This window comes from Penicillium roqueforti, assembly GCF_015533775.1.
Source record: "Penicillium roqueforti strain LCP96 04111 chromosome Unknown scaffold_03, whole genome shotgun sequence".
Lineage (NCBI taxonomy): Eukaryota > Fungi > Ascomycota > Eurotiomycetes > Eurotiales > Aspergillaceae > Penicillium > Penicillium roqueforti.
The window spans coordinates 675,103-694,530 of NW_024067567.1; the positions used below are offsets into that span (position 1 = coordinate 675,103).

Below are 19,428 nucleotides of genomic sequence, written 5' to 3' on the forward strand. Positions count from 1 at the left end.
GATTACTTGGAATAAGTTGCTATGCTGATGATTCTATTTCGATATTCGACATTGACTCGTGTTATATACTTCGGTGAATCTATGGATTATTACAAATCGGCGCCGACCGGACGCTCCGGTCCTCCCGTTTCCCCCTCCGATTGCTCAGCAATCGGCTTATACATCTTGATCGGCCGCTCCGTTTCCCGCAGCGACATCATGAGCGCCACAGTCCCTGTCAAAAGAAGAGCCTGTGTGGCCTGCACGGCCGCTAAGGCGAAATGTACACCGCAGGCTGCTGACCTGTGCCAACGGTGCGCTCGTTTGGGCAAGGCATGCACGTACCTTGACCTCCCGCAGACGAAGCGAAAGCACAAGGTTGCACCAAGGTGATTCGTCCCAAAACAAAAAGCGCTAGTTTTATTAATAACGGATGCAGCCGTGTGGATGTACTGGAGAAGAAGGTCGACCAACTGATGTCACAGCTGGCTACCTTGACCCAACGCACCGTGATGACCCCGTCCGATACTCTCAACCCGCCCACCCACGACTCGGCCTCTAGTCATGACCCGGACTTGGATTCGGTAGACATCGACGCGCTGCATGCTGCTGCTCAAGATCCGTCACACGGTCCCGATCCGCCTACTACCTCTGCGATGGAGGGCCAGCCGACTATCGTTGATCGGGGTATTTTGAGCGAAGCCGAGGCTGAGCGCTTAGTTTCGAGTTTCCAGCTTGACTTTATTCCTAAATTTCCTTTTGTTCTGCTTGGACGCGGTGAGACGGCTGAAAGTCTGAGGCGTACACAGCCTTTCCTCTTTTTGTGCATTGTAGCTGCCACTATCGGCAGTGCGTCCCCTCTTCGCAAGATTGTCGCGGATGAAATTATGAAGCATGTCACCATGAGAATCGTGGCACGATCTGAGAGAAACCTCGAATTACTCCGTGGTCTGCTTGTTCACAGCGCATGGTACTCATATCCTGGGGAGAAACATCACCCGCGGCTTCTGCTGTTGATTCAATTTGTTGTTTCTATTTCACAGGATTTGGGGCTACACAAAAAGACCAATTTAACTCTAGATGAGCAGCGGGCATTACTTGGCACATATTGGCTGTCTTCTAGGTGAGACTGTCTGCACTGGTAGATGCAGCTCTAACTAACTGCATCTCAGCCTCCATGGAAGTCTCGGTCGGCTAACTAGCATGAGCCGAGATATTCAAATCGATAGGTGCACTCGGAATTTATCATCAACCGAGCAAATTTCAGATCGATGGATCGCACCGTTCATTCACATACAATCATTTTTGGCAACATTGGATGACGTCCATGCTTCGATACAGCCAAGCGGTGGAACAGTACAAGCCCAGGTCATGCATGGCTGTCTGCTGCAACAGTTCAATAACTTGAAAGCATCCGTGGAGAAAGACCTCGCCGGGATTCCTTCGTCAACGGGTATGTCAGGGACCTTATTTGAAGTTATATGATTGGCTGGGATTAACCGATCTCTGCAGAGAATGCAATACGCACAGAACTCAAGTACATTGAGGTACGCCTTGAGGAACTATGTCTTCGAGAAGAACTGTGGACTATGGAATCTACCCACGCAGTCCGCATCACCATGTTAATGAATATGATTCAACGGAGCAAAGAGCTCATTCACACGATCAGAAATTTGCGAATATCAGAAATCAGTCAAATGACAATATCGACAAGTGCTCGTTTATGTATTGGAGTGGGCTACATTCCCACTTTAGTATTTACCCTGCTCAATCTCATTACTGGTCCTATTGACTCTTCCACCGAATCCCAAGCCCAGGCTGTTATCGATATGGCAGATTACCCCAGTCTTGTCACAGAGCTTGCCAACACGTTGGATGTGAGGTTTGAGGGCATGTCTACTGCAGAAAAAGAGACAGATGTTGTGGGCAGTCTCTGCAATAAAATGCGGCAGCTTGCTCGAATTTATCCCCACCAAGTCAGAAATATCATTGAAAATGCGCTATCTCAGGATGCAAGGCCGGATGTGTCTATGGGGGAAGTTCCTCCCAATGATGTTGCTATGGCACCTACAGTTTGGCCGTCGATATATGGCGACTTGGACGGCATATTCCCCATTGATGACATTCAGTGGGATTCTCTTCTGAGAAGTTTCACTGAAATTACTAGTACTAGCTAGTCTAGCCGATACGTTCTTCATGAAGCACCATGCAAGTATACAATGTAAACTAGCTTCGGTCTATTTGCTTGGAATATGTGCATTGTCATTCTTGAGATTTATAAAAATAATGATGAAAGCAATCAAAAATTCGACGGTTATATAATGCACCGTGATCCTGCGATCGGTCTCGGTGCGTAGGCCAAGATGCTGAAGATAAACGGTTGGTTGCGGGTATTGTGTCCAACTAAGCATTCCTGGAGTTCCAAACACGGAAGAACAATGTTAAGACAGCCCTGAGATCAAGTGAAAAGACCTCCCAAAAAGCATAGCAGACAGTCTCATTATAACACTGGTTGAAGAGGCGAAGGTGCCTCCAAGGTTACAATTTCAGGTGTATTCCACTGATTGGAGACGCTGCTTGCGTCTACATCACAGAAATTCCAGCAAACTACTGTTTATAAATATTCGCTAATTGGCACTTAGGCAAATATTTAGGACACAACAAGCTTCTGCTACGTCATGGCAGGAAATGACCCTGATGAGAGGTTGGTTTACCTCGCATGCCAGCATATCTTTCGTGACTCGAACTCTCAGGTGCGAAAATTGAAGACAGTCAAAGGATTGATAGAACAGAACAAAACCGCATTGGCAGATATTCTGCGGGAGTACAACGTCGACCGAACCAGCAACGTTGCCAAGAAGCTCTTGGAGAATCGGGTGTTTGACTCTACACTGGAAGCCAAAATTCGCTTCCCAGAGTTGTTCGATGTTTCGCCTACTCAAAGCGCCGAAAGGGAAGCTTCGGAGGCGGAAGCAGCGAGAGATGAGGCAAACACAGTTCAAAAAATTTCCCAGAGAGAGACGACAGGAGAAGATGCAATTGTCCCTCGGGCTACTCATCAACGGGAAACAGACGTGGAGACTGAAGGTGAGCTTTGATTGTCGTGAGTTCCTCTGCATCGAGCGCTGACCCAACCCAGTACATCCTGCGAGCCTAAATTCGGACAGAACTCCTGCAGTTCCATCGCTCTACCCAGTGTACATACACTACCGTGGTCAACATGTTGTCCTGACAGCCATTCAAAGACTTTTGGAGGAAGGTTGCTTCGAGTTCGCTCAGCAGGACTTTCCCCAAATCTTGAAAGAACACGGCTGGGACTGTACAGAGGCTGTAGAGCTTACCCAATGGACCAAGTTATTTTGTCGGCATTCCACACGGCTGAAGGAAAATTTGACGAGGCCATTAGATGAGGTCATCAGCCTCCTTCGGGAGCTGAGGCACTCGGCCGTCCACAGACTTCGAAAGACTGCAGCTGGCATTGAGCGACTTGCCGAAAATGCTCAGATCTTTCTCGAAGCTCTGAATGATTCACTCCGATCTGAGAAAGTTATGCTACTCCGAAGAGAAATCCGATCAACAATCGAAGAGCTCAAACGCAGCAAAGATCTCCTAGAAGGTAGGTTGCTCGTGCAACTCAAAGAAATACGCATCAAAAGAAGTGAGCTGGATAAATGGGAGAAAGAAGCAAAAGAGACTATGGTGTTTGAGGACCTGCAAAATCTAAGGGGTATAGGAGAGGGTCTCGAAAAATTGGTTGAAGAGCTTAATTCAAGACATACAGCAGACCCAAAAGAGCCAATAGAAGGCAAGGGAAAAGAAAAAATGATGACTGTATACCAAGAATCACTGGACTCGGAAGAAGAGTTCCTTGGGGCTGTTGTGCAAGGAAATAGCTCTGAGACTGATTGAATCAATGATATTCTTCAACGGTGCCTGAATGACTCGTGTTTAAAGGCAATGATCCCTGCATATTTGTTGTGTTTGATTGGTTTCGTCATCTGACGATATCTACCTGGGTAACTACCACACTACACTGACCACTACTTTCGCAAAACCAGCAAAATGAACTTCGACCAAATCGACACTATGCGGCAGATTTTACAGCAGGTATCAATAAAACGGCTCATACCCATAGGAAACAGGATATTAATACCCCATTCGCCTAGACGAGCGTCTTTCCTCCGCCGGGGACTCCCATCAAGACAAGGGGTCTCAGAGAAGTGTGCGAGGTCGACGGCCGCACATTCTTTAGGAAGCGGGGTGCGCAGGATTGGACTGAGGACACTTCCAACCCCGAGGAGTTGAAGCCACCGGCCGAAAATCCCCATCTCTATCTCTATCTCGTCCAAGAAGAACAAGCCCCCGGAGAGCCCAACCATTGGGCACTCTTCCTTGCCGACGAAAACGAGCCGGACTACGGATATGTGTACCAAGTCACGGGGGATGCACAGGATATGAAGTACGACCCGTCGACTGATAAGATCAATGTCGTTGACGCTGGCTTCACTGCCAACATCTACACCCTGGCTGTTGTGTCGGAAGACCAGGCCAGAGTAGCCAAGCTGGTGAAACAGGCTGCGGAGGAGGAGCTTCCTCCCCAAGCGGAGAATCGGAAATCTGTTACGGAGAATTGCCAGGGGTGGACTGTGCGTGTGATCGCTAGACTGGTTAAGGAGAAGATTGTTATGCCTCAAAAGCTTGAAGTGGCAAGGTCCCTGATGCAGCCTGTGTGAGATCGGGGGGCATCAAAAGCTAGTGCTGCTCCTCGCGCTTCATGTAAGCAGACAGAGACCGTTGTTGCTTCTTGTGTTACAATGAGACGAGGACAGAGAATCGGACTTCAAAAAAGCGTTAACCATATTCAAGAATAAAGATAGCAAATGCTCGTTCAGACAACTATTTAAAACATTCATCCAAGGTATGTTAAAAAGCTCCGTGCAGAATTTAGAACTAAAAACGGACAGAAAAGTGATTTTATTGTTTACTCTTAAAAACCAAGTTCAAGCCTGGTTGGGCCAGATATCGTTCGCAATATCCCGGACCAGCTGCAGCTTGTTGATCATACCATCCCAGTCGATGGCATTGCCCTCACGATGGGAAGCAAAACCACACTGCGGGCTAACACCGACCTGGTTAAGCGCAGCATCGAGGGAGATGTTGTTACCCTCAGCGATGAACTTAGCAGCATCGATGACTCGCTTCTTCATATCCTCCTTATCCTCCAGCTTGGCGAACTTGCTAGTGACAACACCCAGAATGATGTTCTTGTGAGTGGGCAGGAACTTGAGCGGCTCGAAACCACCGGCGCGGGGGGTGTCGTACTCGAGGTAGTAGGTGTGGACGTTCAGTTCTTGGAAGAGCTTGATGGCGATACGGTCGTAGCCACCCTCGGAGAAGTGGCGGCTGCCGACAAAGTTACCGCGGCATAGGTGAACACCGACGTGCATGTCGGCGGGCAGGTTTGTGAAGCAGTCATTGTACTGCTTGATATACTTCTCGAACATGGTATCGGCGGAGTACACATTCAAAGGGTCTTCCTTGAAGCCAGTGAGGAACTTATCGGAGCAGAAGTCTTGGTGGAAGGTTAGTTTCGTCAATCGATATTGGCTGGATGGGTAGGTACATCTTACAAGCTAGGTTGGGGTCATCGAATTGGACATTACGGCAACCGGCCTCATACAGGATCTGAAGCTCGGCTTGGTAGGCCTTGGCGATGTCGCCAAAGTAATCCTCGTCGTTGGTGTATACAGACTTGGGATAAGCCTTGCCCTCGCGGTAGCGCAAGTGGTACCAGTTAGGCGCGGCAAGAGTGATCTTTAGGTTTCCGACCTCGTTGGCAGGGACCTGGCTAGCGAGGTACTTGAATTGGTCGACATAGGTACTACCGACGTGCTTGATCTCGCCGGTACAAATGACGCTCTCACCGGGCTTGTGGCCGGCCTCTAGAAATGCGGCGATATCGGGGGCATAGGGACGGAAGTCATCCACATCGACATTGTTGACCTCCTCGAAGCCGTCCAAACCGGGGAAGAAAGTACCCCAGAACACTATATCTGTCAACTTCACTCACCCAATGGCTCTCCGGATCTCTTACTGTGACGGCGGTACTCGCCATCAGACATAGCGGCATAGCCAAGCTCTTGTTGAATCTCAACGATAGCTTTAATCTCCTTGTCCTCGCAAGCAGTCAGTTGAGATTCGGGGATCTTGCCAGCCTCATACGCGAGCTTGGTTTCCAGAAGCTGGTGTGGACGTAAGAGAGAGCCCAAATGCTCTGCGCGGAAAGGAGGACGCTGGTGAAGTTGAGGAGCCATTGTGAAGGGAGTATATAGATAACTGCGAGAGACGATGAGCGTTGTTCTTATAAGATGCTACAGTATCTTACTTTAGAGATCTACTGAGAAAATGAACATGAGAAGAAAGCAAGGGAAGTTTGTGAAACGGATAAATCAAAAGAGGGGCATGACATTGCCATTGCATCTCATGTGAGGTGCTCTACATCGTATCCAGCCATGATAGACATGCCCCACAGCAAAACGCTGAGGCTCTCCACAATTTGGTGACTCTGTGGGTTTCCCCTGTTTGTACGGAGTAGATTCTATGCTGATTTCCTTGTTGGGTCATTTCAAGAAGCAATTGTTCTGTAAGTACAGGGGGGATCCTTGGCAATCGGACAGTGCCATTGTTCCACGTCATTCCGACTATTCTAATGCTAATACACCCACCTAATACTATCTTCATGCCCTAATACCATCCTAATACTCTTGCGTATCGGACATGTCTCGAATCTATTATAGTGCACGGACCACGAGGTTGCACGCTTCTATAAGTTTTTTTATACTCGTAGTCCCTTTAATTGTATATGTTTGTCTAACACCCTGATATTCCTTTCTAAAGGAGCCCACACATCTATAATAACTCTCATTTTCAAAAACCATTCGAAAGACCATCCGCTGAGTCACCGATTACAAAGAGTTCAGTGGAGCCAGTGGAGTGGGGAAGCCCGGCACTTCACTTTCATCCCCTCAGCCGACGACTACCCCCATCTTAGTCGACTAGTGCACTCTTGGTATACTGTTACATTGGGCAGTACGGGGTACTGGATATCCAATTGTTCATAGTAATGTGGGGCGAGGTCCTCGACATGAGCAATTCGGCATGTCTGTGCCGGCATCTCCATTAGAACTTCTCCCCAATGAGCTCCTAGACCAGATTATCTCCTACTTATCCACGGAGCCACCATCATTCGGACAACTACATCATGCACCCAGTTTGCAACTCACCCAGTCTCCAACAAAAGACCTCAAGCATTTCGAACTGTGCTCACGGCGCCTATCTCAACTTGTGAGACCGAAACTGTTCAGTTACGTCCGACTCAAGCTCCATGATGAACCCAACTTCCAATCGTTTATGGTCAAATCAGACCTCTGTCAATATGTGAAGTCTCTTGTTGCGATTGCGGATGAAAACCCAGATCATCAGATCGATCCATTTTGGTGGCGCCGAGTCCTCCGCTATTTGGATCCTTGTCGTGTTCTAGTAATAGGGCCGCCAGTCTTCATTGGAAACACTCTAGCTACCCCGATCAATGATGGACACCACTGGGCATTTGATATGCCCCTACAGATCTTGGTTTTGGAACGAGAGTGCACACCTCGGGACCCATCCCACCTGCCTGACCTGCAGCCTTGTACTAGTCTTCTAGCATCACGAGCTTGGACATCGATGACTTTTAACGAGTCATCTTCTCTGAAAGCATACAACCACTACGAGTACTTCCTTTCATGTGTCCCATCGGTTCTTACAGAATGGGGCACAAGTGGGATACGTGATTCAACTCGTACGCTTCAACGCCCGACCAATCTGCCAGCCCTCTTAGATGGCCTCACATACTTTTCCTACACGGCTGTGTTTCCATTTTACAATCACTCGCAAATTGTACTGGATGCGGTTGTGAGAATGCGGCACCTGCGACGCCTTGATGTGCAGCTGGCTCCCCCTCAGGATAATCATATTACCGAGCTTGAACAACGAGGGTCCATGGACCCTAATGATCCATGGATGGAACTCGCAACCTCGTACTCCCTGGTTGGGTATACTGTGAATAATCTGCCCTGTTTGAAAGAGTTCAGGAGCGGTGACCTGCATGTGGAGCCTATGCGGCAGGATCTGCTAGCCATTTTGGACGATGTCATTGGAGACGGTGGCTGGGTACATGATGGGCGTGGAATATGGAAACGAGCTTGATAATATATTTACAGCAATGTACCTTGAGCATCTTGTTCTCTATCAAAATTTCCATATATGCAATTTCTACTTCATGGCCAAGACCAACATAGTATTCCTAGTATCTAAGCAACATGAATTGAACGTTCAAGTAGAGTCGATCAAAAAGAGGAAGCTCATAGGCTGGATGAGGCTAGACCACATCGGGGAATATCCACCTTCGCGTTTGTCTCCACCCACCGCTCACTCTTCGCTTCTTCTACTTATATCCTGATATCAGATCTGTAACAACCGGACAAGGCTGTATATACGCGGAATCATGGCAAGCACAATGGATGTTTACTCGGCAGAGCCCGCATTTCCGGTCCTTGCTGATTCTCTACTCCGACCGCCGGAGTCAACGGAAAGTGAAGCTCCTCCTTCAAATGAGACAACCGCAAAAAGTGACTGGAACCTCAAAAATGATTGGAAACAGGGCATCCAATCCTCCAAGGAAGGGGTCTTTCGGTGTGGGGTTGTCCTCGGCTTCTCCAGGCTGCGAATGAGAAGCAGCGAAAGCAATGAGTATATCGGAGAGGTATGACCGACTCAATACCACTCGGAAATTGTCCATGAGACTAATACATGTATTACAATAGATCCCTCGATACATTCTCACAAATCACCTGCGGAGTATCCATCCATCATCTGAGCCGAGCGCGTTCATTATCCACCCACGAAGTTTCGAGGCTTTTGCCCCGAGGACTCTACTCAATGAGCTGCAGTGTTCTTCCCATGACCAGCCTGGTCTATCAAGAGATGATGCAATCCGTAAACTTGACTCTGTGCAGTTACTTCCTGTACAAAACTTCCCCAATGCCGCACAGGCCATCGGTAAGGTCTCGGAAGCGCTGCGCGACATCCAAGATAATAGAGAAAAACAGAGAAAATCGGCCGAGGCAAGCCCATCCACCAGCAATCCCATTGTCTTCATTATTGCAGGTCTCGATACTCTAGCCGAAGGAGTAATTCGAGCCTCCAACCCAGCTCGAGGTGCAGCCGTTCTGACAGCTACACTTCGCACCTTGACGCATTTGTCTCGTGTGCACGCCTCTCATCTCTCGATCATTCTTGTCAATACTAATGGACTGGGATCTATGTATCCAGGATGGGATAAAAATCAACCCTCGACTGGAAATACTACTACCTATGGAGATGATGCTACGAGGCAGCCGTTGGAAGATGGCATCCACTCCGTCTTCCATTCTGATATCCCCCCTTTGTTCCCCACCTTGCTCATGAAGACGTCAGACCAAGGCATCGATACCCATTTGTTGGTTTCTGATTTGAGGGGAGCTCAGATAGTCGAAGTGATCAAAGATCGAGTTGGCACGAGTCTAGGCAAATGGGGAATATGGAACGAGCAATGAACGATAAACCATTTATCATATCACTGTGAGAAAAAGTTGACCTTGATCGATCTCGATGCAATTGTTCATACTCTTACAAAAAATTATTCTCAAACATGACAGATCCCCTCGCAAAGCGCCGTTTTGTATGCAATTGGCCCAAAAACTCAGCCACTAGGTACCATCCTGCTATGTTATAATCTGCAAAATACCAACTCCAGTCCATGAGGCTTTTTTTGTCAAGGGGTATCAAGCTTTTGTGAAATCCGGCTGGCCATGGAAGACCCTTGAGAAAATCCATTTGGCATTCAAGCCTGATTATCCTTCTCGGCCCATCGTCTCATCACACCCCGCTCCACCACGGACCGAGCTTCCTCCTCACACTTGGCGAGGTCCCGCTCTGCCGTTTCCTCCTCAAAGAGAATATCTTGTTGCTGCACTTTGACCCACTGCTTGTGTCTCTCGCACCGCTTCTTAGTGCACACGCCACGCGTCCAAAATGCAATATCATCGTCGCCATCGCCGTTCATCGCCGTGTCCCCGTCTGCATCAGTGCCAGCTGAGGAGCTCACAGCCAAAGCTTCCGCTGTTCCCTCCGCGAGAGCTTTCTTTCCAGCGTCGGAGAGTCGCCATTCATCGAATTCTTCGTCGGACCACGAGAGCCGCGAGTCAAAGCCACAGATATCTTTCCATCCGCCCTTCGGCTCGTGCTGTTTCAGTTTCTCTACTACGCCCTTGGCGCGGGGTTTGAGAAGAGAGACGAACGTTGTGCGTGCGGCAAGCATCTCCTTGCGATGAAGGAGCTCCTCACGCTGCGTGCGCAGCTTTTCGATCTTCGCAATCTCATCGGGTGAATATTCCAAGCCCTTGGCATGGACGTCGACTCCCAACCATCTTCCGGTCTGCGGATTTGAATCCGGTTTGATCACAGCCATAGCAGTTTCTTTGTCATCTACCTGTGGTGGTGGGGAGATGATGCGATCTCCGAGCTTTCGGAATTCTTGTGTGGATGTCACCCCCATAACGGCAGCTTTCAAGTCCCCAGCTGTAAGAATGCCACCCATACTACCCAAATCTTCAAAAAGACCATTAGCCTGACCGGTACGTTTTTTAAGATGCTGAATCTGTTGGCGCATGAATTCCCGGCCGTGATCGTCGCAGCAGTATTTGCTCGGGGGCTTCGTCTTAGCGCGCGCTGGTTTCCGGCACTCGATCAGACGGCACATCGGTTTCCATGTTGTGCATCCCTTTCCTTCGCTTGCGCACTTTGGGCCTAGTGTATAAAGTCAGTTTTGAATGTAATAGATCCGTCGCTCATGGGCATTTACAGATATACCGCTCAATCAAATCCGCATCTCGAGGATCAATATTGACGCATTTCCCATGGTACCAGTCATCACAGTCGCCGTCACACCCGATCATCCACGTATGGTTATCAGGTCGGCGGCAAATACAGAAGATCGCGTTTTCATCGAAGCTGTCGGAGTCGTCATTCTCCTGGGCAGTAGGTGGTTTGGGCCCTTTTTTCTTCTTCTTCTGCGGCTTTTTCTTCTCTTCGGGAGCGGGTGACCCTGCGATCGAGACAGAATTTTGTTTCTTGGCAGGTGTTTTGCTGGCCCGGGAAACAGGTGTGTTCGAACGCCGCCCATCAAGGCTGTCTGCGTCCGGGTCATTTACCTTGCGCTTCTTGGCGGCTGGCTTCTTCGCAGTTCCCTTTTTGCTAGTGTTTGTCGTGGGCTTTTTGTTTGCTGGTTTGACGGAATTTGCTGGGGAGGACCGGTCGGATGATGACGCCCTCGACGTCAGCCCATGCTTGAGATTCGCCACTGTTTTGGACGTCGCGTAGTCGCTCGTGCCATCTAGACCTAGTGAATTTGTGTCCAAGTCGTTGCTAGCTGGGAATTTGTCGAGGGTAGAGCTTGTTGGCTCGGTTTTGACTGACGGAAGGGGTGTATCTTGGTTTGCGACCAGCGGAGTGCCTTTACTGGGGTCGTAGGCATTATCATAGAGGTCAGACCACGTCACTCCATTCTCGGAGGTGTCGACGCCATTTTGAGACGCAGGCCCAAGATCCCTGAAGAGTCGATGGACCTTCTCGGCTCTGACAGTGCCAAAATATCCGCATTGTCGCCAGCCAGCAATCCCCACCACCCGATCATCCTGGACAATAATATTGCTTGGAATGAGGTTGTTATGTGTCAAAGATAGTTCTTCCTCCTTGGTTTTGTCTGTAAATAGGATATCTCGTTCGCGAGTGTCGACAGAGGGGGGAATTTGCGAATTGAGTTCACGGCATACATAGGATGGTTCGTCTGAGGGGGAATGGATTGTCCCGAGCCGTTGGAGGATCTGGCGACACTGATTTTTGAAGACTTCGATCTGTTCCGTGTCGAGATACCTCCATGCAACTTCCAGCGAGACACCAGCAATGCGCGACTCGATTGTCACATTCCTCCCTTCAATCGTCCCGCAAAAATATACCACTGGGACTGCAACTCCGATCTCTCTGAGCGAGTCCTCTGCCTTCTGCGCGGCTAACAGTTCATTCGCATTAGCAGATGAGTATCTCGCAGCCGCCGCTCCGTCGGCCAGTTCGCGGTCAACCCGGATAATTATACTCCCAGCCGCGAATGCCTCCCTCGAACCTGAAATATTTAGTGAGTATTCTGGGGTACAGTATTTCTGCGCGACCTTCTCCCAGAAAGAGTTCACGGTCGGGTCAGACCGATACCAGTTCATAAAGCGAGGGGTGAAATCGTCGGCGCGGGGTGTGTAGCGGCCGTATTGCGCACTCAGGGAGATAAACAGGTCATCGCTGGGAATGCGATCGGGGTTGGTTTCGTAGGGGTCGGTTGTGGACTTTTTGGTCGCGGAGCCGTTCATGTGGTTTGCGCCGACGGCCGCCTCCATCTCCGCCATGGCTTTCACAAGTGGAGCGGATAGCTGTGTTAGGCGGAGGGTCGAGATGATAGCTCCCGACTAATTCCCGTTCGTAATTGTGAGCTATGAAGCTTGTGGACTCCTGCGAGGTTCAAATATGCGAGCGAAGATCGCGCGGGCAAAACTAAACCGATATGAGTTCCACTGAGAGCGGACACATTATGTGGATTGTATCGAGGGTGTAGAGTCTTGCAGATGAATTTTCGGGATTTTTCCGGTCTGTGCGATCCCACTTATACAATTGGGAAAGTGCTTTTGGTGGTCTTGCGTTGACTGTTGAATTCTCACGGGGTTGAAGGGTTGCGATACCACCGCCGATCGAAGAGATGAGGTCTGGTCCAATGTCTTCGCCGAGGGTGCTTGTGTGGTGATTGAGAGAACTAAACAATCTGAAACATTCTCTTGGGCATATAGAATTCTCGATTCCAGCTTGGTTCAATGTCCAGCGCCTTGATGTCTGGATTGGACATTGTCGGAGTTGCGGACTGGGCGCGAAGAGCGCGAAGGCGGTGAGCAGATCCCAGACACGCGACAGACGCCCACTTCACTTCTGTTCCTCCACGGATACTTCCTAGGACGAGTAAGATCTTTGGTTGAAATCTCTTTGGAGCTTTGATTGCCACTAGTATCCTCAACAGAGATCTCTTCAAAAAAAGGATTATGAATGTCATTGTGGCACTTCTATATTCCGGTAACGATATAGGGAAGAGTGCGAGATCTGATATCGGCGGTCACCTTCGTCTTTAGATATAGACCAGAAAGCTGCAGCTGGATTCTGAGAGGTGTAGTAATTGGCAATTGTTTTGAAAGGGTACCTAAGAGCGCTCAAGCCCCCAGAAATGTTCAATAGTACTATGTATAGCCAGCTATACATGAATCGGGCAACTACAGCAAATGCATTCCAGCCCAATGGCCTCAAATAGACAGAGGAGGCTGGCTGCACGAACCCATAGTCAATCAGCTCCATGACCAGCATCGGAATTCGAGCTTGGGTTGACAGAGAGGTTTACGATAAGGAGGCCGTAGGCTCATCTCGAAAGGGCATTGAAAGGACATTTATTATGACGCGCTAGCTCAGATAGCATTGTCTTGGCTCAGTAGAACCGCATGTATTATGGGTGCATTGAAATTGTATCATTCTCAAACTGCCAACTCTGGTCTTCAATGAGAGCTCTCAAATCGGAGTATTCTCCTGTCCAGCATCTTTGTATCACAGGTCTAGCCGCCAGTCCGTCAACCGGCGGGTACCTTTTAGAGGCAAATAGATCGTCAACCAATTCTTGGTATTTCTCCATCTCCTCTAGAGACTCGAATGGACCTGGAGACCTGTAGGGCCAATGGCCAGTCATTATCGTATAGTAGATGGACCCTAGGCTGAAGATATCCGTGCTTATCGTCGATTCCGGCGGAAGGCAAGGATTGAAAAATCTGGCATCGGGGAGATGCCGACCATCTATATCTCCATTTGTTGACCCCCCAAAGTCACAGAGTAGAAGATCGAGCTCGTTTCCGGCAACAGTGTGCAGCAAAAAATTCTCAGGCCGAAGATCAGAGTGTATCACACCTTTCTGATAAATGAATTGGATCGCCTCCGCGGCTTGTGTGTACCATTTAAGTCGTAGAGATATATTAATGCTAGTATGATGCTGGTCGATGTAGTTCTGTAGATTTCCATCGCTTGCTTCGGCAAATAACAGTCCAAATGGGTCCTCTGAGACGCCCTTTTACCGGACCAGGTTATCGATATTTATGGCACCAGGGTCTTCCATGACTGACGTTGCCTGTGTCTCGTCCGCTATACCTAGAGGTTGTTTCCCATTAACGGTCCTCTATAGCACTGAACATTACCTAGGACGAATCTTCAAGAGCAGAGGTATTTTAAAGAGAACGAGACGATACAGATGACATTGCAGAATCGAGAAAAAAGCGAAACCGCGATTTACAATGCTCGTCAACATGTCAGGAGGTTTGAGAGAAATTATGGCAGAATCTATGGTCGCACCCGGTTGGGAAGATGGTGACTGATATTTCGGGCAGAGAGGGGTAACTATCCAAGGGTCTAGTCATGTAGATGCTCATGCGTATAAAAAGTAGAGACGTGCGGTAGTCAAATAGAAGTAGTATTTGACAAAGCGAACAATCAAGCCCTCTCAACGGGAATTTGTCCAGGTGCACCAAGGCGATCATGACCAAAAGGAGTATATGCGTCGATTCTTATACAATGCCACGTAACTTGTTTGCTCTTTCCTATTTCGAAACCGTTAGATTATCTAAGTCTGAGACCGATGGGGTTGGCTTTCCTTGCTTTATGGTCAGATCGAACTACAATATAGTGGTCCTCGACGATCAGCGGGGGTTAATCTTACTTGTACCTGAAAAGTACTCCAAGACCGGAAGATAATCACATTCCGCCCTATGCAATGTGCACTCTAATTTCCACACACCTTAATTTGCTTTCTTCTGGGCATTATCGAACCTGTGGATACACATTGTGGGACTTTAGTGGCAACAAAGTAGAGAAATCTACGGAACGACCGATGTACGATCTAGACTAGTAGTATCATAGTATTATTGTCCCTGTGGATACGGATTAATGAAACCTGAAGGATGAGTATGAAATGAAAGCGGGTAGATCCTTAAATAACCATGCCATACTCATCTGTCATAAGATAACAAAGAACAAGCAAGGCCTTTGTCGACAAATCCGTGGAAATCGAGCATATATAGACTTGATCTATAAGGCTATGAAAGACCTCATTGTTATGGAGCTTTGTCAAAGACTGGCAAAGGCCACTGTAGATTGTCTCGGTTGCCAACGTATAGAAGGCCGTGGTTCCCTCACGTTTCTCTCATAATCCACAGGGAGCTATTTTTTTACCACCAATCAGCCAATCAAGAAGGACTTTTCTACTATTTTACAGGATGACGTCCGATTGTAAACTTCAAGCCAGTGTGTTCATGAATGACAGGGGCCGAATCGCAGATCCCCACGACGACATGCCAGATTATTGCTGGGTTACAGCGCATTTGCCCGAGAGTATGTCGTGTGGTGGACAAAGCGACGAGGAGATTCTGAACCTTGTACTATGCAGGATCCAGATTGGAAATGTCATCATTGGTGATTGTGCCTTGCATAGCTTAGGGTTCTATTGCCTTTCATTGCCGGTAAAAGGCATTCCCGGGGAGAACGCCGGCCAAGTTTTATCTCACGCTGAAACTCTCACCGAATGGTGGCTCAAGCAAGTTCGCCTAGGTAGAGTCTGTCTTGACCAGTACAGTATTTTTGAAGCCACTGCGCGCACTCTGGAGCATACTAACAGCCTAGAGGATGTCCCCCACATATGCAACCAGTCCTGATAACCCATCAGTGTTTTATAGATTATTACCGCCCATGGCATGGGATTGGCGTATCTTAATTGTTTTTTTGGAGAACGGATATTCGGAATATAGCAATTGGTTCCGGTGGTCGGTGATCGACTAAAAGGATACCCAAGAGGGCATGTCGCAAGCGTAAAACGTGGGGGCGGAGAGCTCGGATAGTCTCATAGTTTAAATCTCAAAGGTTCGGTCTGCAACGATATTTAGAGCATTCTATTCTGTAGAACCTGTGGTTTGTGGCGTACTACGTCAATCCAACTTTTATATACTCCACTGGGGTAGAGTCAACAGAAGGGCTTGTTGTATCTCTACAAAGAGTCATTATATGGGTATTCTACGATCTTATGATTGCTTTGTATCACCGCAACGGCAAATCTAGTATCCATAGCCAATTCGATAATGCAATATAGACGAGATGATCAGCAGGTTCAGATACCGTTGAGATTGTAAAAGTTTCCGAACTTTCCTTCTGCAGAGATCTCCCATTTAGCCCCACAAAAGCAATTTAATTTCGTGGCCAACGAGGTCCTCTATATCCATTCATGTGCATAACTCTGCAGGTTCTACCGCAACGAATTAGAAACAGCTAGAAACGTCATGCAATGCTTCCGCCGAAGAAAGGTTCTGACACATCACGCCGTGCAAGATACAATTACAAAATATTGCAAGGTACGAAACAGCTGTGATTATGCTCTAAGCGAGGGAACTATATGATCACCTTCAATCTGTAACTCACAGGCAACTTACGGGAATTAGACTGCAGATCGGGTAGAATGCCGGGTAGACACCCGGACACACAGAATTGATGATTCGACATATGGGGGTAGTGGAGCCAGTTTACTTGCTGTGAAATATGGACCTGGTAGATCAAGCTTTGCCTAATATGGAGGAGACAACATGGAAAGTTGGTTTTGTCACAGCTTTTTCAGGGGATCTTATCGACCCTGACGCCCCAGTTGGGGTCCCAATTCTAGTACTTTGACCCCCAAGCTACCAAGAGGTGCATAGCTCATACACGGCTATTTGCGCCCTGGCCCGCTGTAATGCTGATCTCCACACTTGTTGGCCAATGTGCTGGAAGACCGTTCTAGTCTAGTCTAAAGACGATGAGTGGAGAAGCATATCCCGATTAATGCTCTGTATCTAGTTATCCTGATCGTGCGTTTGTATATTTCTTTTTACGTTAGATCAATATTTGCAGAGTTGCCCCATTCTTCCTTCGGTGTTCTATTCTTGGATCTCTTTCTTTTAAGGGCGGACATTAGACTCGCCCCAGCGATTATATCCTCAAACCTCTCCATGCTATCCCTCCCTTGCCCCACAAGGAGACGCACGGCTCATATACGTTTCTTCTGCCAGAAAGATGTCAACCTTTCTTGATAAGGCTGCCAGCAATGGGCGGTGGCAATTCATCGACTCTTCGAAGAATAGGCGAACCAACTTAACCCAAGTGAAGCGTCACGTTATGCAAGAATATATGCGCCAGAAGAAAGGCGGCACTCGCCAAAGTGAAAGTGAAGAAGAGGCACCACAAGCAAAACGTGGGGAGCGCAGGAAGACTCGGGGTGCACAACGAAGGTCAGAGAAGAAAGCGAATTCAGACGGTGACAACAAGAACAACGAACCCCGAGTGAGGAGATCAACCAGGATCCAGCAAGCTACACGCAGAGAAGATCTCAATGGTGAGGCTAACTGCGATATGTTTGTTTTGGATTCTATCTCATCGGATCCTCCGTTGATTGAATCTAATGATATGCCTCGGTTTCCTCCACGGTCATCTTCTGTCCAATCTCACGATGTTCCTCTTCTACTAGACGACTTTATTGATGTAAATCCACAAAGTTGTCCGAGCTATGATCTACATCTCAACAATTTCTCATGGCCACCACCCTCCATGCTCCCATATCAGTTCGTGCCATCGCCAACTACTATGATCAGCGATGCGCAATTCGACACATTCAATACTCTTCCTATAGAGTTGGAGCGAGGTGCACACGGAATATTTGACTCCTATGTGGACGATATGCCAGCCTCCTCCTATGAAACCCATTACCAGTCACCCATGGCCAACGACTGTTATACACCGACTTTTGTGTCTGGGATAATCAAAGGTACTGTTGCATTCCAAATTACCCTTTCTAGTATATGCAGCTAATTCTTCGTGATGAAGACGAAACCCAAAATCCCCTTGTTCATAGCGATCCTGCTGTCTCCGTGCTCCAGGAGCACCGCTCCGACAACCCTCACGAAATCTCCGATGATGCAATCATTTCCTGTCTGAATACCGCAGCCTTGGAGGATTCTGATCCCCGACTAGGCCACAAGGAAATAAGCCAGGTGCACATGCGAGACGCACGCGAGATGACCAACTGGCAGAACTATATCTTGCCGGGAGATGAGACCTTCTTCTATGATTATGACCAACATGCGCCAGCCTCATCTGAGACTTTACCACCAGCACCCCAGCCCACTCTAAGCCCCCGCTCAATGCTATCTCCGCTATATTCCACCTCCTCGGGCTTCTCAGAAGTCAGCCCCGAACCTCAACCAACATTCCCACCTTACTCAGAAGCGATCCCAGCGGATGAGATCCAGTATGAAGAATTATTCGACTTTCTCCGATCCTGTGAGCAGCTTGCCGTATATTGATGTGACAACCCCCAATCATTGGACATGATCCGACACAGGGCAGTCCAAGAAACATCCATCCTCCATCAAATCCTCGCGGCACCCCAAGCGCCCGATGCAACACATTAGATGACCAAACACAAACGGTCGCCCATTTCACAGCGTTAATGACACTCAACAACTACCGCGATGTGGGATTAGTAAGAGTACTGCAATACCCTAGCGCGTGTAGCAATCTTGCTCGCTCGAGAAATCCGTGGATGACAGCGAAGTCGAGATGAATGGCTGCATTTGACGCCATTCTCCAAGCCCTGCTTGAACGCAGTGACGGCCCACCAGTGCCGCCGGCTTTGCTCCTGCTGCCTCAGTAGAGGAGCTCTCGGACTTCTCTGGGTACTTATCGACTCTGGGACGCGGGTCTTCGTCGTGGGATCCTCGATGCACTCATTCATTGAGTAATGTATAGCACTGGCCTGGACCAGATGACTTGTGTTTTTTTTATGTTTTCATGTTTATGTTTATGTTTATGTTTTCTACCCTCTTGTATCACTCTTTCACGGTTTCTTGTCTTGTATATACCCTTGCTATCCCTTATAATATACCGTGAACTATCGATGGAATTAGATGATTGTGAAGTGACAGGGCTAAAGGATATGTGTTAATCATAAATGATGGTCGTGAGCACTATTCGCCCCATGGTATCCCTCGAAGTATAGCATGCACCCCATCACCCATTCTGCGTGAGATGCGCAAGCCAATGGAAACCGTGGACAAGATCAATTGCTGCATAGATGACGTAGCATCAGAATACGCATTAATAGTGCAACGTTTTATTTTGCAACAGCTAGACATCTATGGATGAACATGACTTATGTATGAATATCGCAGG

The 19,428-nt window shown here is 48.3% G+C and overlaps 8 protein-coding genes across 8 annotated transcripts; 6 read left to right on the forward strand and 2 right to left on the reverse strand.

Moving 5' to 3' along the window:
- Nucleotides 1–198: 198 nt before the first annotated feature.
- Nucleotides 199–2,156, forward strand: LCP9604111_2684 (Zn(II)2Cys6 transcription factor domain-containing protein; the record flags this gene model as incomplete). Its single annotated transcript, XM_039070188.1, has 4 exons — nucleotides 199–368; nucleotides 419–1,102; nucleotides 1,152–1,432; nucleotides 1,492–2,156. 4 exons carry the CDS (start codon nucleotides 199–201, stop codon nucleotides 2,154–2,156), a joined length of 1,800 nt encoding a protein of 599 aa, XP_038931436.1.
- A 501-nt stretch (nucleotides 2,157–2,657) lies between these two features.
- On the forward strand, nucleotides 2,658–3,888 carry LCP9604111_2685 (uncharacterized protein; the record flags this gene model as incomplete). Its single annotated transcript, XM_039070189.1, has 2 exons — nucleotides 2,658–3,066; nucleotides 3,119–3,888. 2 exons carry the CDS (start codon nucleotides 2,658–2,660, stop codon nucleotides 3,886–3,888), a joined length of 1,179 nt encoding a protein of 392 aa, XP_038931437.1.
- Nucleotides 3,889–4,041: 153 nt separating this feature from the next.
- LCP9604111_2686 (uncharacterized protein) lies at nucleotides 4,042–4,951 on the forward strand (the record flags this gene model as incomplete). The annotated part of the gene is made up of 4 exons (XM_039070190.1): nucleotides 4,042–4,086; nucleotides 4,146–4,708; nucleotides 4,872–4,897; nucleotides 4,944–4,951. The coding sequence occupies 4 exons, from the start codon at nucleotides 4,042–4,044 to the stop codon at nucleotides 4,949–4,951; spliced, it is 642 nt and encodes a 213-aa protein (XP_038931438.1).
- Nucleotides 4,952–4,979: 28 nt separating this feature from the next.
- On the reverse strand, nucleotides 4,980–6,293 carry LCP9604111_2687 (cobalamin-independent methionine synthase II family protein; the record flags this gene model as incomplete). The annotated part of the gene is made up of 3 exons (XM_039070191.1): nucleotides 4,980–5,551; nucleotides 5,610–6,026; nucleotides 6,074–6,293. The coding sequence occupies 3 exons, from the start codon at nucleotides 6,291–6,293 to the stop codon at nucleotides 4,980–4,982; spliced, it is 1,209 nt and encodes a 402-aa protein (XP_038931439.1).
- Nucleotides 6,294–7,137: 844 nt separating this feature from the next.
- Nucleotides 7,138–8,226, forward strand: LCP9604111_2688 (F-box domain protein; the record flags this gene model as incomplete). The annotated part of the gene is made up of 1 exon (XM_039070192.1): nucleotides 7,138–8,226. One exon carries the CDS (start codon nucleotides 7,138–7,140, stop codon nucleotides 8,224–8,226), a length of 1,089 nt encoding a protein of 362 aa, XP_038931440.1.
- Nucleotides 8,227–8,536: 310 nt separating this feature from the next.
- Nucleotides 8,537–9,614, forward strand: LCP9604111_2689 (uncharacterized protein; the record flags this gene model as incomplete). Its single annotated transcript, XM_039070193.1, has 2 exons — nucleotides 8,537–8,782; nucleotides 8,844–9,614. 2 exons carry the CDS (start codon nucleotides 8,537–8,539, stop codon nucleotides 9,612–9,614), a joined length of 1,017 nt encoding a protein of 338 aa, XP_038931441.1.
- Nucleotides 9,615–9,901: 287 nt separating this feature from the next.
- LCP9604111_2690 (putative PHD transcription factor) lies at nucleotides 9,902–12,512 on the reverse strand (the record flags this gene model as incomplete). The annotated part of the gene is made up of 2 exons (XM_039070195.1): nucleotides 9,902–10,866; nucleotides 10,922–12,512. The coding sequence occupies 2 exons, from the start codon at nucleotides 12,510–12,512 to the stop codon at nucleotides 9,902–9,904; spliced, it is 2,556 nt and encodes an 851-aa protein (XP_038931442.1).
- A 4,762-nt stretch (nucleotides 12,513–17,274) lies between these two features.
- Nucleotides 17,275–18,560, forward strand: LCP9604111_2691 (sigma-70 region 2 family protein; the record flags this gene model as incomplete). Its single annotated transcript, XM_039070196.1, has 2 exons — nucleotides 17,275–18,022; nucleotides 18,082–18,560. 2 exons carry the CDS (start codon nucleotides 17,275–17,277, stop codon nucleotides 18,558–18,560), a joined length of 1,227 nt encoding a protein of 408 aa, XP_038931443.1.
- Between the last annotated feature and the right edge of the window lie 868 nt (nucleotides 18,561–19,428).